The sequence below is a fragment of the Melopsittacus undulatus genome, chromosome 7, assembly GCF_012275295.1.
Source record: "Melopsittacus undulatus isolate bMelUnd1 chromosome 7, bMelUnd1.mat.Z, whole genome shotgun sequence".
Taxonomy (NCBI): Eukaryota; Metazoa; Chordata; class Aves; order Psittaciformes; family Psittaculidae; genus Melopsittacus; species Melopsittacus undulatus.
The window spans coordinates 46,798,685-46,815,293 of NC_047533.1; the positions used below are offsets into that span (position 1 = coordinate 46,798,685).

The following is a 16,609-nucleotide window of genomic DNA, read 5'->3' on the forward strand; positions in this document are numbered from 1 at the left end:
AATTTCCAGTGCTAAAACATTTCCAGTACTGAATTTTCAGGCTCTCCCTGAAAGAAATGTTTGGGTATCTTTGGGTATCTATCAGGTGTGCAGTGCTTACTAGCAGCTGCTTCAAACCCCTTTTTTATAGTGTCATATACCTTTTCTGAAATTTACACTCAAATATCCAAAGTCCGAACATAGAGATTCTTGCAATTTAGGTTTTGGCTGTTGTTAGTAGCATTGGTTTTACTTGCTTGTGGAAGAAGTAATATTGATGCTTGCTACGTATTTAAAGGTCTCATGGGTGAGAACTGAAGGAGGATAATGAAGTTTTAATTAAAGTTTTAATGGCAGGGAAATAAAGCCATGAAAATGGGAACGACTGAAAGATACCAATAATGTCTTGTGGAAATGGGAGTTTTATCGACTGGAACTTTGTGTGATTGCATATTGGATTTTGTTTTCTGTAGCTATTAATACTTTCTCTTTGATTAGTGGCTTAGTACCTCTGCATAATGCCTGCTCTTACGGACACTACGAAGTGGCTGAGCTCTTAGTGAGGCACGGTGCTTCTGTCAATGTGGCAGACCTGTGGAAATTCACTCCTCTACATGAAGCAGCAGCAAAAGGAAAATACGAAATCTGCAAGCTGCTTTTAAAAGTATGTGCTGGTGTTCTTAGATGTATCTTTAAATGTGTATGTGTTTATTATTGACGAAGATTAATTAATGCAAACTTAATTGCATTCCATGAGTTCTTTATGGTGTCTTTGAATCTATTTTCAATTGTCAGCTGGTTTCTTGTGTGATGACAGTTCACTTACAAAGGAGCATCAGTACAGTTACTTTTTCCAGTTCATGTATTAATGCTCTTAGCTAAGTAGGACAAGACTCTCAAACTGGAAAAAGAAGCTGAATTTGTGTAAAAATAGCAAACAAAAAAAAAAGTCACCACATTATCCTATTCATCCCTTTCTGGAGTAGTTACTGCAGCTAAGTAAAGCTTTGTAAATACAAGAGTGTGTTACAGAGGAGTCACTGCAGGTGGGTCCTAGATGGTGTCTGGCATGCAAGAAATTTAAAACTGCAATGTTAATGTCTAATTTATCAAGCTCCTGGAGGAAATGCATAAATATGCTTTATAATTAATGTAAGAACCCATAAAAGGCGTGAGGTAATGCCTGCATGTTTCCAGTGAGAAACAGGAGATTGAGAGACTTCTTAATATAAGGTCATATCCTGCCATTGGAGGGTTAAGAGAGTGCTAGAGCAGAATCTTTGCATATCCTAGTTTTTCTTTTAGTCTTGCTTGCTTCATGTCCCTCTGAACACAGCATATAAAAGAGAAGTATGGATATGGATAGTCTTAAAATGGTGAGGCTCTTCCCCATCCACTTCATTTGATGCTGTAAAGCCCCACTATTTCCCTCTTATCTCATGAATTCTTTCACTTGCTTACCAAGAGAAAACATTCAGAGAGAGTAACACATCAGTTTGAAATGCATCTGCAGTAGAAGCTAGAAGATATTCAGAGATATCTGTGAAACAAGCATGATGATGGCTGTGGTAGTAACACAAGGTGATACAGATGTTAGCTCAAGCTGGGAGTGCTCATAATATCTCAAGCGCAGCATTGCTTTATAGACACTGGAGGTATCTGGGGTCTTCTGGTAATTCCACTGTGGATGTAGCCATTTTTTGAGTTCAGAGGATCCAGAATGGATGTATGACAGGAAACAGAGAAGTGCTGAAATCCTTCTTTTTGAAATTTCTCTTGCACTAGAGCTAAATACAGCCTTAAGGTGACACAGTTTTGTAAAGGCTCTGGGTGTCCATAGATATGTGCTCACACTGCAGTTTGCTCAGGGCTTCTCCTGCTGCATCTCTTACACCAGCTGGCAGCGCTGTCAGTTCTGCTGAGCTGTGGATGTTCAGCGTGACTCCTCCTGACATGCACTCTATCTGTCCTGGTTTGCTCGAAGAAAGAAACAAAAATGTACAGGCATTTTGGATAGACTTTCTTTTTTCATCACCTTTATTTAAAATTACTTCCTTCATTTGTTTCTATGTCTTTGAAAAGGTCTTGAGAGGCACTGCCTCTTCATTTTAGGTATTTATTCTGGAGAGTATTTGAATAGCTCTGATTTTGATGAGTTTTAAGTTAAGGGATCTAAGGTTTTATCTTGGAGAAGTCATTGCAGTTGAGAAGGCTTTGTACAAAGAACCCTCTCTTCCCAAAAGCACTGTATATATGGAACTGGTTCTGTGTCATCAATATGCTGTCCCTTGCTGTTTACCTTTCACACCCTGAGCATTGATTGCTCTACTGCTTCAAAAAACAGGGCAGTTAATTCCTTCTGTTCTCCCCACCTCCAGCTCATTCCCTGTGGTTCACACTAACGCAGCTTTGCCAGCATACCCAGTGAGAAATAGCGGGGTAATCTTGCTGGCAAGGGTTGGACCACTGTGTTTGATTATTCTGAAGGGGTCAGCCAAAGAGCTATTATGCCAGCAGCTGCCTCTGCCTTATCTGTCTTTGTTTTTATCCCTACTGTTGCTGAGCGTGAACAGAGAAGGAGCTGTCCTCCCACAAAGTTGTGTGTGGAAATGACTCACACCATATGCTGTATGTATACGTATGTTCCCCTCCTCATCATGCACTCCAGTACCGTGTTCCTATCACTGGCTGATCTGTGTGTTTTATCAGCACAGATACACTCCGGCAGTCAACCAAATCCACTTGCCCACCAAAATGTTTTCTTCACTGCTTTCCAGGACCTGTAAACCACTGGAGATGGTGCTGTCACCTATTGGAAAGTGTATAAATCGGTAGTTTTCTAATTGTTTTCTGAAATAAGTGCTTTTCAATAGCAGAGTGGCGTTTAGTGCAACTCAGGGCCTGGCTTCACTAGATCGGAAAGATGTGCTGAGAAGGCGCCTCTGCCAGCCAGTTTGCAGGAGAAAGGAAGGGTTGGCCAACAAGGTAGTAGCAGTTGGATTTTCTTTAGCACCTGCTGTGACAGTAGGGTATAGCTATATGCAGGATATGCTCCTGAACCTGCTTCTGTTGCAGGTAGGCAACACTCTTGCCTGTGGAGTTGAGGTTTGCAAAGCTGTGTTGCAGACTAGTGCTTTAAGCCTCAGCCTTCTGAATTTATTCTCATGTGCCTACTAATCTATACAGTGGTTACCTCTTGATAGCAGATGGGCAAAATCCTCCACCTCCTATCTTGTGGATAGGGCAGAATAGTGACACACTGATGTGCAGCGCTCTGCTCACAGTTGTGACAATAGCATTCCACTTTGCTCTTTCCAGCATGGAGCTGATCCAACAAAAAAGAACCGAGATGGGAACACTCCTCTAGATTTGGTGAAAGAAGGAGACACAGATATCCAGGACTTGCTACGAGGAGATGCTGCATTGCTAGATGCTGCCAAGAAGGGGTGCCTGGCACGAGTGCAGAAGCTGTGTACTCAAGAAAATATCAATTGCAGAGACACCCAGGGAAGAAATTCAACACCGCTACATCTTGCAGGTGGGTGACTCACCAGGGTTTGAAGGCTTGTATGTTTATGATAGGGCTACAGAAGTTAATCACCAAAACCAGAATTGGTATAGTAAGAATGTCAGAGGATTGTTCTGCACAGGCAGTTGTTAACTATGGCAGCTGTATTTCAGGTGGTTATACAGTTACTAGGAAAGAGAAGCTTTAGCAGTCAAAAAATTGTTTTAGCTTTTCTAACAATTTTTCTTTAGTTTAGCTCTCCTAATACCTGATTTCTTTCCTGTTCCTTTTCTACAGCTGGTTACAACAATTTGGAAGTAGCTGAATACCTGCTTGAGCATGGTGCTGATGTTAATGCCCAGGACAAAGGAGGATTAATCCCCCTGCACAATGCAGCATCCTATGGGGTAAGTGCAGGCATTCTTGCCATGAGTAGACCAACAAGGAACTCCTTAAAGTCACATCTAAGGCCAGTTATTTTGCAGCTGTCTTGCTGTGAATATAGTTTTTATTTCTTCATAGGTTTTGATGGCATGAAATACTTCTTGGGCTAAGTTGCTATTGTGAGTCCTTTTTGCAGCCCTACAGATCTAAATGAGACACAGACTCAGGTGTTGTAGCAGTTAAAAGCTGTGGTTTGGAAAGACTACTAGAACATAGCTTTTATGCAGGCAAGCAGATGCATAGCATTGAACAGTGTTAAATTTGGGGTTGCTGTTGAAACAGAAAAGACCTCAAATTGTTGCTGAAAGACTTGGATAGAAGGAAGAAAACAAATGTCAGGGGATCGTGTCTAGGTGATGACAGCAAAGCAGAGGTCTATTACAGCTGATATCTGGTGGAGAACTATTGCTAAAGCTGAAGTCTTGAAGGGCTACTGAGTTTGTAGTATGAATGTCCTCCTGGGCAAGCTGTCTACTCCAGTGGGGGTACAGTAGCTGATTCAAACCATTTTGGATGAGGTAGGCCCTCCTCTGTGTAGGAGGAAGCATCTGTGTGCATACCAGTTGCACAGATGCCTGATAGATTGCTTATAAGGAGCTGTTAATTGTGGATGAGGTGAGAAAAAATTCTCTTACAGATAATCATAAGAAACTCCTAACAGTGTGGTTACAATTAGGCAGAGGTTGTGAAGCTCAAGAGGTAGGGTTTTTGATGGTCTCCTGTCATGCTTTGTCTGTTATTACCTGGCACAAGAAGAGCAAAATCTGGGAAAAAAATGATTGTAGTAGAACCAGGATTGCTTTCATTTGAGAGCCAAATGAAATAAAAAGTACAGTATTCATCTTGTTTTAAGGAGAGCATATCAAGGAAACTCAGCTTGCATCATTTGCATTGGTTCTCTGTTAGTCTGGGATACCAGTATCATAAAGAGCAAAAAGCTCCAAATCCTGCTGAAGGTTTAGAAATGCAACACAATTCTTTCTGATACTGGATCCTAATACCAAGCAATATTGTTCATCAGCATCTGCTATAAGCATTAAATTCTCAGGATGTTGCCTAGATCTAAAGATAAATTCTGTTGTAACGATTGTGTTCTTTATTTTCAAGCGCAAGAAACCAAAAGCACATATTTTACATGAAGGAAAAACATTCTTTACTGACATAGGAAATGTTAGAAATTGGTTCAAGCTGATTATCACTTCTAAAAATCATAATACCAGTCTAATGTGGTTGCCTTGCTGTCTCTCAGAAAAGTTAATGAGGCAGTGTTTGGTGCTCTTCCATTCAGCTTATCTAGTTAAGAGCTGCTCTATACCTTTTCCATGGCAGCCCACACTTCTGTCTGAGCTGTCATCAGCTCGTTCAGCTCTCTGTGATGGGAGGTAGAAAGGAGATGAGTACTGGTTTCACGAGTTCATAGCTGGCAAGGTTTCACCACTGTTTTCTCACAACGTATCTTCAGTTCTCCCACCCAGCACTTCATGCTGTGTGTCCCTCAGTAGTTTCTTGTGGCAGAAAAGTCACAGGAACAGCAATTGATTTAAAAGTTTGGCAGAGAGGAAGAATAAAATTGCCTGTCTTTTCAAACCATGCTTATTCAGAGAGCAAGCCCTTTTATGAGAGCTGCTGAGAGTCACTTAATTGCCATTGAAAGGATAAATGAAATCTATTGGCAAGTCTTTGTGCTTCTGCTTACAATTGCAGTGTTTCATGCTCCTAGTAACTCATTTTGACTGCCTGCTTTTCTGTTTCTTAGCTGTATTGCACAAGTAATTTCACTGGTCAGAGGCAGCCAAAATTTTTATTTGCCAATTTTCTGTTCCCTGATTTGAACTTGAGAAACGTAAAGGACGGGGTATTGATGGAACTGTGCTGTTATAAGTCCATTACTTTTATAGCTTATTTAAGACAGTTGTTCCTTATGACACATGTAATGTGTTTTATCAGTCCTCTTATTAATATGGTTGGAGAAAGAGCAGTCTTCCACAGATGAGTGCAAAGTCTTGCAAGAAATTGCAAGACAGACATAAAGTATAATGAAGACTTCTGTGTGCAGACGGTTAAGTGGTGGCTCAGCAGTACCACACATAGATCTTTAGAGCTTCCAGTATCACAAGTGTTGCAGCCCTGTAAATTTGTCTACAAATACTTGACAGTTAACTCTTACTTGTTTTATGCTGGATCAGGTAGCATGTCTTCTCCTGCACATGACATGAACTTCGTGCTATGTATTTGGGGCGATTTGGCAGAAATATAATTCTGTGCCTCATACTAATTTTACATGTGCTTGTGGATGCTCTCGTAGTGCACAGATACAGATGGCCTTGGGGCTACAGTATAAAGTGGTACCTGAAGAGGTGTGCTGCTACATAGACACAGGAGGCAGAGAAGTGAGTTAAATGGAAGAAAAATTACAGGGATGCCTAAGCACCATTACCTCCACCAGGAAAAAGGAAATACATGTTTTACCAGTGTCATGTTGATTAAGATGTTCTTGTGTGTTCTAGCATGTGGATATAGCAGCACTGTTGATCAAATACAATACATGCGTAAATGCAACAGATAAATGGGCGTTCACACCGTTGCATGAAGCTGCACAAAAAGGAAGGACACAGCTCTGTGCTCTGCTGTTAGCTCATGGAGCAGACCCAACCATGAAGAATCAAGAGGGTCAGACACCATTGGACCTGGCAACAGTAAGTTCATGTTAGCATGCCAGCCACAGCTGCCCTGGAGGATTTGCTCAGCATATTAAATGGCTTTCTATGGCTCAATGGCATCTGCAGTCCTCAGCTTTCACTGTGCTGATATAGGAGATGAGCATCTCCAGGGTGCCTGTCTGACTTTTCACCCATAGGTCCAGGTTTTTTCTTTGACTGTGATCTTAATGTGACTTGTGATTTAATGTTTGTTCCACTCCTGGGATCAATCTGATTCACTCCTGGGATCAGTATCCTCATTGTCAGAAATAAACCTCTGAAATGTGTCCGATGATGATCAATCTGTGTCCTGTTGGTGATGATTTCTTTGAACCTGGGAGGAAAATCAGATGGGTCCTTAGAGGAATGGGATCATTCAGAAGATAATTGTGTTCAGTGCCTACATATTACCTCAGTCTTCTTTCTGTCTAGCTCCAAAACATCATTCTAAGATCTGCCATCAAACCTCTTCTAAAACTGGCATCCAGAAACTTTCTTGTTAGTGGTGGCTGGTTAAAAGCCTAATAAGCTTACATGAGCTTGTATGTCCCAGGTTAACCAGGCTTGATGGAATAGATAATGCAACCAACTTGGATACTCTCTGGTTATAGTGTACCTTTTAAGGATTTATGGAGAGTTCCAGAACTATCCTCAGGAATAACCTGAGCTCTAGAGCACTTGTTTTCTGATGAGGGATATGATTTTTCTGGAGGAATATAAAGATGTCTTAATCATGTTGTACAAGAACATGCAAGGAGGAAATTCTTGAAGATGAGGGTCCCGCTTAATTTAGTCAACAAAGGCTAAATGCAATTGTTAGCTACGTTCATACTTCTCCTGTAGATCCTCTCTTTTTTTTTTTTGTGGTAACAGTGTAAGATGTGATTATAGCAAAGGCAGTTGTAGTCTTTTCATGGAAACCTTGATCCAGATCAGAATACTCACTAGAAGTTCAGCCTGACAGAGAAATGATGAGGTGCCATTGTCTGGCCTAGGTTTTGAAGGATTTCAGATAAAGTTGCTGCATTGCTCTTCTGGGCTTTAAAACCTATGAGGTCATTCTGCCAGAAAGAAAATTAGATGTACCTTTTTACCTACCTTTAGAAGTGGGGAGAACCCAATTCAGCTATTGCAATGAATCAGAATGTTCTTGCAACCATGAATTCCTGCGTTGGTGTTTTCCTTTTAATGGGATAACAGAGAAATCAACAAAAACAAATTCAAAGAATTCATTTCAGAGATTGATGACTTAGGATAACATAATCTCATGTTGAATGTTCTTTCTGTTTTTCAGGCTGATGATATCCGAGCTTTGCTTATAGATGCGATGCCTCCTGAAGCTTTGCCTACATGCTTTAAGCCTCAAGCTACTGTTGTTAGTGCCTCTGTGATTTCACCAGCATCTACACCATCCTGCCTCTCTGCTGCCAGCAGTATAGATAACCTCACTGGGCCCCTGGCAGAACTAGCCGTTGGAGGCGCATCAAATGCTGGTGATGGAGCAGCAGGAACTGAAAGGAAGGAAGGAGAAGGTGCATTTGCTGCTGGACAAGTTTACATTGCCAGAAGTACAGTAGCTTAGTATCATAATAGGCCTTCCTTTATCTGAAAAGCATTTCTGACTAGCCAGAAAATAACTGTGCAACTTAAAATGTCATCTGTGTTTTGAAGTGTCTGATGCTTGCTCTTGTTTTCATGTGCTCTTCTAGGAGCATTGTTGGCTGTTCATCTGTGTTTGCTATCAGCGATTAGGTCTGACTACAGCGGCAGATCTGATTAGATACCCAGATGTTCGTTGTTGATTTTATACAGAAAAATCAAATGAGAATTATTTTGATGAAGGAATTATGATTGTGGTGGCTGGGGGATTTTGCTAAGGCTTTTTAAACCCTTTGATTAATATCTGGAATGCATGCTTTATGTCAGCATCTGGGTGATTACATAGCAAAAATACACTCACCCTTCCTTTCCTTTTCTTTGCAGTATGAGCCTGTATTTGCCACAGATCATTTAGGCTTTTTAATGGTTGATTCTGAGGAGGGAACAGTGTTGAGCTTTGCACTGAGCTTTCACACAATGTGCAATTTGATTGTTTATTATAGACACAGACATATAGATTGTAAAAGGAATCAGAGTTTGGAATTTTGAGAGAATCAGTAGTATTGCTTGATTTTTAGTTTATTTTGTGAATTGTTTGTTTTAAATTCAGGTACATAGGATATAATGTCTTGTTTCTTCTCTTATAGTTTCTGGTCTTGACATGAACATTACCCAGTTCCTAAAAAGCCTGGGTCTTGAACACCTCCGGGACATCTTTGAGACAGAACAGGTAAATGGCAAGCTTCATCTCTGTGTGTTTAAAAGACAGATTAATGAATTTCAGTCATATTTTCATTCTGTAATTGAAAAAGGGAAACAAAATAAACACAGATTCACATCTACAGAAAAAAACATGTCCAAGAAAACAACAAATGAGTTACCAGGTACTTTATGGGGAAGTGGAGAAACCTGTGAAAATCACTTTTGTTTGATTGAGATATCCAGTGTCTTTCACTTTCTTATACATACATAATGGACTGCCGATGTGGCTTGTATTCTGAGAGTTACTTTGCACCTTGTGAACTTTGAACATGACAGCTGTAACAACAGTAGGTTGGAATGTCACCTGCACTTGTCCTTCAGCAGTCTTCATATCCAAACAAGCCTTTCACCACCTGCTGCATGTGATACTTTGGTTAGATCTAGGAAACCTTCCAGTTAGACTGTAAGCTGAATTAAAACAGCTAGTTTACTAGGGTGTAGTCACACTAGAGAATGCAGAACCTGTATTTCCCAACAGGTTAAGACTATAGCACTAATTGGGTTTTGCAGGGCTAACAAGTCTCAAATGGAATTCGAGGGGGCAAAATACTGAAGATTTATCAGTAACTCACAATATATGAGAATAGAACTAATGGAACAGTTTCTCAAGCTTACGTTACTTTTTAAAGTAGAAGTACCTCTAATGTAACAGTAGACTGTTTTGGGTTTTTTTATGTGCCATTTCTTAAATTTAACATGTTAGGGTTAAATAGATTATTTGTTCACATGAATGAGATGGACACAGTGGTGGAAGTAAAAGGTACCAGGTACCAGTGTAAGAGAATGGATCTGATGGTCATTTTTCCCCAGACCTCTGCTGCTAATCTTTAATTGAGGGTTCAGGAAGCAAACATACAAAATGTGATGTGTTGCTAACAGAAAAAGTTCCAACTGTTTCCGTGAAATATTACATGAGGTATTTCCCCAAGTTAAAATGCCATATAGCCTTTTTTCCCTTTCTTAAATATGAAGCATAAGCTCTTTAATTTGGAACTGCATCTATTAAGAAGCAAACCAACCTCAAACCAACCTGTGTTCTACTCACATTTCTTTTTTTCCTATTGTTTTCACACCTTCCTCTTACCATGCTGATTTTGTTCTGGTTTTGATTCTTCAACTCCTAACCTGTTTTTAAGATCTTCCCCTACTAATAACATTTAATAATGCAAATAGGATTCACTGTATTCATTCATCAGTTTGAAACTGTTTAGCTCCTCTTGTGAGGAGGTGAAAACAAGCTCATCTTCCTTATGTTTATTGTTTTAAGCTGCTTTTCCCAAGCACTGCAGTACCTCTGTATGCACTTTTTCACCTTGGCTCTAGCCTCCTCCTGATGCTTTCTAATATCTGGGTTTCTTCTGTATTTTTTTAATGTTCTGCTGCACGTGATGAATGTCTTCAGTAGTTTTTCCACAGCAGTCCCAGTAGGTTGTTTTCTGCTCAATTAGATGTTCACTGTGGCTATTAATTCCCTGCTTGAGTTGCTTTCTTTTGAATTAAAGATATTCAATTTGTAGTGGACAGTGCAGACCTTCAAGTTCAGTTGTGCAGACAATACAGATGCTTTTGAATCAACTTGTATTGTTTCCCATTATTTTTTGAGCTTCCCATTCTAGCTTAATGTGTGAATTTGGAAGTGGATTTTATACACCTGTCTTGTCCAGATGAAATCTTTGATTTTCACAGAATTGCCTCAGTGCACAATTGCTTTGTAGGAATAAAAATGTGTACTTTATTTAGCTTTTACCTCCTGTTCTTTAAAAAAATGTTGATTTGACATCGTGTTTTACTGCCTTTCTGCTTGGACCAGTGACCTTGAAATTTAAAACCATGTTAGGTGATTGTAAATGTATTTATAGATTGCGACCAAATGAATAGTTTTGTGTCCTCCTACTGTTAATTAGTTCCAAAAATAGTGGAATAGTTGAGCATGACTTGGCATAGGTCACCTATGAGTTTGATACACGTGCAATATATACACAAAAGTAGCACACACCATGCTAATGCTGATGTGAAACACACTTCACATTTATTATTAAGCTTATAGAATAATTCTGTTTGTGTAGTGAAAGTAATGAATTGTGCAGCAATGTGAAACTTTGCTTCAAAAATATTCCCAGATTTGCCCCAGCATTTCTATGCATCCTCTGCCTACATAAGTAAGAATGTTTTGGAGAACTTCCTGTGAGAACCAGCTGTTGTTAATTGCTGGAAGAGAGCGAAGTTTCACACAGCTCCAGGCTGCAGCAGCTGGGTATGGTCCTGTAGTAGGGAGAGGCTTCTTGCCAGGAGGTGGCAGCAATTAGAAGTGCACTAAAACATAAAATACATACTCTCTTGGTTGCACCATGAATGCATTCCATTTTCTGAACTGCTGGGTCTTCAATCTTGGGAATCAGGCCAGGTTTGGCAACTGATTTTTGTGGTCTTTTGCGTTTCCAGATAACCCTGGATGTGTTGGCAGACATGGGGCACGAGGAGCTTAAGGAAATTGGGATCAATGCGTATGGCCACCGCCACAAATTAATAAAAGGTGTGGAGAGGCTTCTAGGAGGGCAGCAAGGTAACTATGATGTTTTTACTGGTTAGCCTAAGCATACAGGAGGCTCTGAGAAATCATCTTCTGTAAATGCAGGCATTGTCACCGGGGCTTGAAATAATCCATACGTCAGGAACATGTACTGGCTGGCAGACCTGGTGGCTGGGTGGGTTGTGACGAGTAAAGGGTATAACTGAGGACATGCAGGAGTGTGAGTGGTCATTCACCTCTCCAGGTTACTGGAAACTCCTGAGACAGCTGCGGAGGCTGTGCCCATTTCCAGGGGCTCTGTTTGACCCAGGCAGGAGCTTTTGGATTGATTTGCTCTACACACTTACCCACAGGCCAGCTGGGTCCTGAAGGATGGACCTGATGGAGCTTTTTGCTACTTTACACTTCTAGGATGCTTCTCTTGACAGCGGAAACAATAAAATGCAATTATGTCCCACATGCATTTGCCATCTCTCTTTTAAAGCCTCTGCTGCCAACGGAAGCACTTTATCTTTTTAATGTTGTGCTTCTGCCTTGTGTTTGTTTTCCATTTCCTGCTGTACTGGGGTTATTTAAGGGGGGTAATAATGATGATGAATACAAATAGAGCTGCTATTGTTTTCTCCTGTTGATTTTTTACTCATTTAATTCTTTCTCTTTGCAGGCACCAATCCTTATTTGACTTTCCACTGTGTGAGTCAGGGGACCATTCTCCTTGACCTTGCTCCTGATGATAAGGAGTATCAGTCTGTAGAAGAGGAGGTACTGCAAATACCTTTCTTAATGCTCCAGTGGCTGTGTATTTCTCTGTTCATTTAGAGCCTGTCAGAGCTAAAGCATGCACTGCATGTTGAAAGTGATAAAATATGCTTTGGTGTATGAATTGTATAGATCAGACATGAAGTTTAAGGCTCTTCATTTGTCTTTTTTGTAGAGCAATGATGGACATTATTTTGCTGTGTCCCTCCTATTTTTTTAAGTGCTCTGTTTGGTTACTTAGCATTATCCCAGTTTTGCTTTGTTGTGTTTTTAGCAAGAGTTTCCTTCCATAGCTTTCCACAGATAGATGAACCCATGAAGAACAGGGGATTAAGGCCTTGTAAGTCTGTAGGCATTCTCTCTGCTCAGACTCTTCTGGCTGTGAACCAGCTTGTTTTCTCTTGTCTCAGTGGTGTAGTTAATCTGTAACCCAGATAAACAGCTCTTGGATAATTGAAAATTGACTGTAATTTTGCCTCCCACACACACATGCTCTTTTATTTGAGTAAACTCAAAGAAGATACCATTTTGAAAGAAAAATCATAACAGAAAAGAGATGCTCCGAAGAGTTGTGTTTGGAAGATAACTCCATTTTACTGTGCACTTTCTATTTGTGTAGTGTCCCTACACAGTGGTGCAGAAGCGTTTGGAGTCTTTTTAAAAGTCTAAATATTCAGGATTGCTGCCAGCTTAACCTGAAATATTTTTGTTCAGTGCCTGTGTAAACTGGAGTTTGTGCCGATCTCTGTTATAAACTTTTCTGACAGAAAGGGTCACTTGGCTGCCAAAGTAAATTGGGGTAATTATTTGAGCTGTAACTAAATGTTGCTGTAGCTATAAATACTTCTGGAAAAGAAACCACAAAACTGTTGAAATTCTCAGGGGCTGCAAATGACATAGGAAAATCTACAGTACAAGCATTTTCCTATCACTAGGAAATATAAACTGAACTCATTAGAAACACATCTGTTATTACATCAAAATTATCTTTTTGTGTACTCATTTTCAAAGATTGCTTTTTTTTTCTTATCTAAGTGGGTGTTCTAGTTGTGTGTAATTTTGATAACAAGTGCCACTATTCTCCTTTTTTGTGTGTAGATTTTCATTACAAGGTTGGGTAATTGCATCATCCAACTTCTCTACTGCCAAACAGCATAGCACATTGGGTGCCTGAGAAAAAAGGTCTACAACAGTTCAAAAATGAGAATTGGGGGTGGGTTTTTTACACCTTTTAATTGTCAAGAAGATTGACTCTTGTTGCCAGTGGTATACTGAGATATTGCATTAATACTTTGCCTTGCTAGCAAGCTTTGTGTACTCAACATGTGTTCATTTATGCAGATGCAGAGTACAATCCGGGAGCATCGGGATGGTGGAAATGCTGGTGGGATCTTCAACAGGTACAATGTCATCAGGGTGAGTTTCAAAACCTCTTAATTCTGTGAGGTAAAATCAGTTGGTATTTATGCAAGCAGGCACGATTGGTTAAATGGATAGCCCTTTTATATTTAAAATTCTTTGTTGAGATAATATTCATGAGCAGAGTTACAGCAAGTGCTAAATGCTAAAATTAGACTGTGTGCTCTGCACATGGGATTAGGGAGAAGTGTCCACTTGTGCTCTTAAAGCAGTCTGAAGAACTGATATTGAAGAGTCTGCCTTACGTTTCACAGCCTGATTTTAATTTGAGAGGACTATAACCTCTGTATTTGATTTTGCAGCACAGGTTTTTTTTTCTCAGTAAGTCTTTTTTTTGCCTTTTTGAAGGTGATTTTGGGCAAAGGGGGAAAGCATGAGCATGACTTTTTATTAAAAGTTTTTATCTCCCTGTACTACTTTGGATGTTGACACGACCTCCTCTGCATCTCACAACTAGAAAAATACCTTTTAAAAGCCCTGGCGTATCAGAAAATGGACTGTTGTATTTCTGAGGAAGAGTACACTTGCTCCTTTTTGCACGGAGGAGGAAATAGAGGGTATCAGAACAGAACTCAGTTCCTGAGCACCCTGCTACCTAGCTGCTTGAAAAGTGAGCTTCTGCAGAACCTTTGCAATTGGCCCAGTAGATCGTGCATCTGACATAACCTCTACTTCCATCCTACTCCCAACCAAAGATAAAGTCCTTTATAAGAAACCACAGTGGTATTAGAGCACATGGCTGGAACCCTATCTCGAGGTAGATTAAACAGCGTATCTCCTAATTTCTTTCTTCAGCAGTTGTTTCTTTTCATAAAAAATTCAACCTAAGCCAGACAGCAGGGTTCAGAAAGCTGGCCCAGATTATTCAACAGAGCTCAAAGCAGAGATGGAAGGAGTTTCAGGCAGTTTGTAGGTCTTGGTGGTATTACAAGCTCTGAGGGACAGAGCCTGAAGGCCTTCCTTAAACCTGAGAACTCTTGGCTGCCCTTTCACAGTAGCTTTAACCCCTTTTAAATGTGTGCTACCAACTTGTTTGAAAGGCTTGAGCCTTGCGTGCAGAGCAGCCATGGGGTTTGTTTATATTGTTCATATGTCTTACTCCATTTCCCTGTTGAGTTTATGCAAACTCTGTCAAAGTACATTCCATTTCAATTCTAATTCAAGTATGGTTGGGCCTGTTGTACCGCTGCAGATTCAAAAGGTCGTGAACAAGAAGTTGCGGGAGAGATTCTGTCACAGGCAGAAGGAGGTCTCAGAGGAGAATCATAATCATCACAATGAGCGCATGTTGTTTCATGGTAAGGAATTGATCTCTATTCATAAGTACCGGTATTTAACAAAAAAAAAAGCCTCCAAGGACCCACAGGCAGTGTTAGCGCTGCTGTGTCACCATCCTGCACAGTAGTTGTACATTGGAGATGCAAGGGTGTGGGGGTGGTGACGTTGGTCTGTGTGGTTACTGCAATCTGAAAAGCTACAATAGAGAAAAAAATACTTTTTCTTTCTTTCAAAAGAAAAACAAAAAAGTTTTTTGAAAGCTATGTCTTAGTCATTTCCCGTAAAGCTGCTGGGAGGATATTACATTGCTATGAGAAAGAATATCTCCTAAAAGAGGGGAGCAACACACAGTAAAAGCATTTTACTCTGGTGCTTCAGGCAACCATCAGGGTAAGGAATCAAAACCAACCATGAGTTTCAGACAGATGTTCTCTAGAAGCATCCAGAAGTGCCTATAAATGACAGTTGCCTGAGGGTCCTTCTGCCCTAGATCTTTCTGTGATTCCGCATAGGAAATTGGTTTTGGATATGATTGTCCTAATACCTTACCCCATCTTAATCAGTACTGACTGCTGGAGAAGGTGTGCATTGACAAGATAAATTGCACTGAAATGTGAGTGGGGGGAAAGCCATTTAATGAGATCTGGAAAATGAGTAAGAAATATGAGTCACACGTGGGATCTTGGTATATAACGATAAATCCCACACATCACTGCATCCTGCTGGGTATCACCCCCTTCCAGCCGACTGAGTATGCTTTCTGGTATTTAATGGTCTATTTGAGGCAGACAAGCTCCTCTTGACAGAGTCCTGTATTATGATAGAGCTTAAAGAGTATGTATAATTTTATGTCATTTCTGTTCTAGGGTCTCCTTTTATTAATGCTATCATTCACAAAGGATTTGATGAAAGACATGCATACATTGGAGGAATGTTTGGAGCTGGCATTTACTTCGCTGAGAACTCCTCAAAAAGCAACCAATATGTGTATGGGATAGGGGGAGGAACAGGCTGTCCCACACACAAAGACAGGTCCTGTTATATCTGCCACAGGTATGAGTACAGCAGAGTTCCCTACGCATAATTCTGGGTGTCCTGGTTTTTATGATCCTGGCACAGGGTGAATTGCAGGGAAAGAACAGCCACTTGAGCTTGGTCATGGCAGGAAAAATGCAGTTTTCCATTTGTCAAGACTAAACATAAAAGGTTATAAACACAGCAAGTCACACAGAAAGGTCAAAGATTACATCTAAGCATACAGTGAGGATAAATCAAAGTGAATTGTGGCTCAGGAAAGAGGCCTGAAACAGCAAATTTGAAAATGAAGCGTCAGATGAAAATAGCAATTACACTCCAGGCACTATCAGAACAAAAATGCAGTGCAGAGTGGTGGTCAGCAGTATAGTGTACCATGGATCAGATAATTTTGGAGGTGCTGAACGGGACTTAATCACAGCTTTGTTTTGTACTGGAGCAGATCGATGTGCTTTTTGCACTTTGACACCTGCCCATACTGTGCTGGTAGGAACACAACTTCATATCTCAACAGCTTTATATAAAATGAATTAGGAGAGGCCTTCATTTGAAGGCCAAACAAAGAACAAAGTGTGTGTTTTCCCTTCTGCATGTCAA

The 16,609-nt window shown here is 40.3% G+C and overlaps 1 protein-coding gene across 1 annotated transcript in view; it reads left to right on the top strand.

The window, feature by feature from the left end:
- Nucleotides 1-16,609, top strand: part of TNKS (tankyrase) — a 136,409-nt gene that overhangs the window by 112,641 nt on the left and 7,159 nt on the right. The window contains exons 15-25 of the mRNA XM_034064612.1: nt 478-643; nt 3,298-3,517; nt 3,785-3,894; nt 6,439-6,627; nt 7,925-8,162; nt 8,877-8,959; nt 11,434-11,554; nt 12,186-12,283; nt 13,622-13,696; nt 14,892-14,997; nt 15,844-16,030. Coding sequence (XP_033920503.1) covers nt 478-643; nt 3,298-3,517; nt 3,785-3,894; nt 6,439-6,627; nt 7,925-8,162; nt 8,877-8,959; nt 11,434-11,554; nt 12,186-12,283; nt 13,622-13,696; nt 14,892-14,997; nt 15,844-16,030 — 1,593 coding nt within the window. The remainder of the gene's footprint in view (nt 1-477; nt 644-3,297; nt 3,518-3,784; nt 3,895-6,438; nt 6,628-7,924; nt 8,163-8,876; nt 8,960-11,433; nt 11,555-12,185; nt 12,284-13,621; nt 13,697-14,891; nt 14,998-15,843; nt 16,031-16,609) is intronic.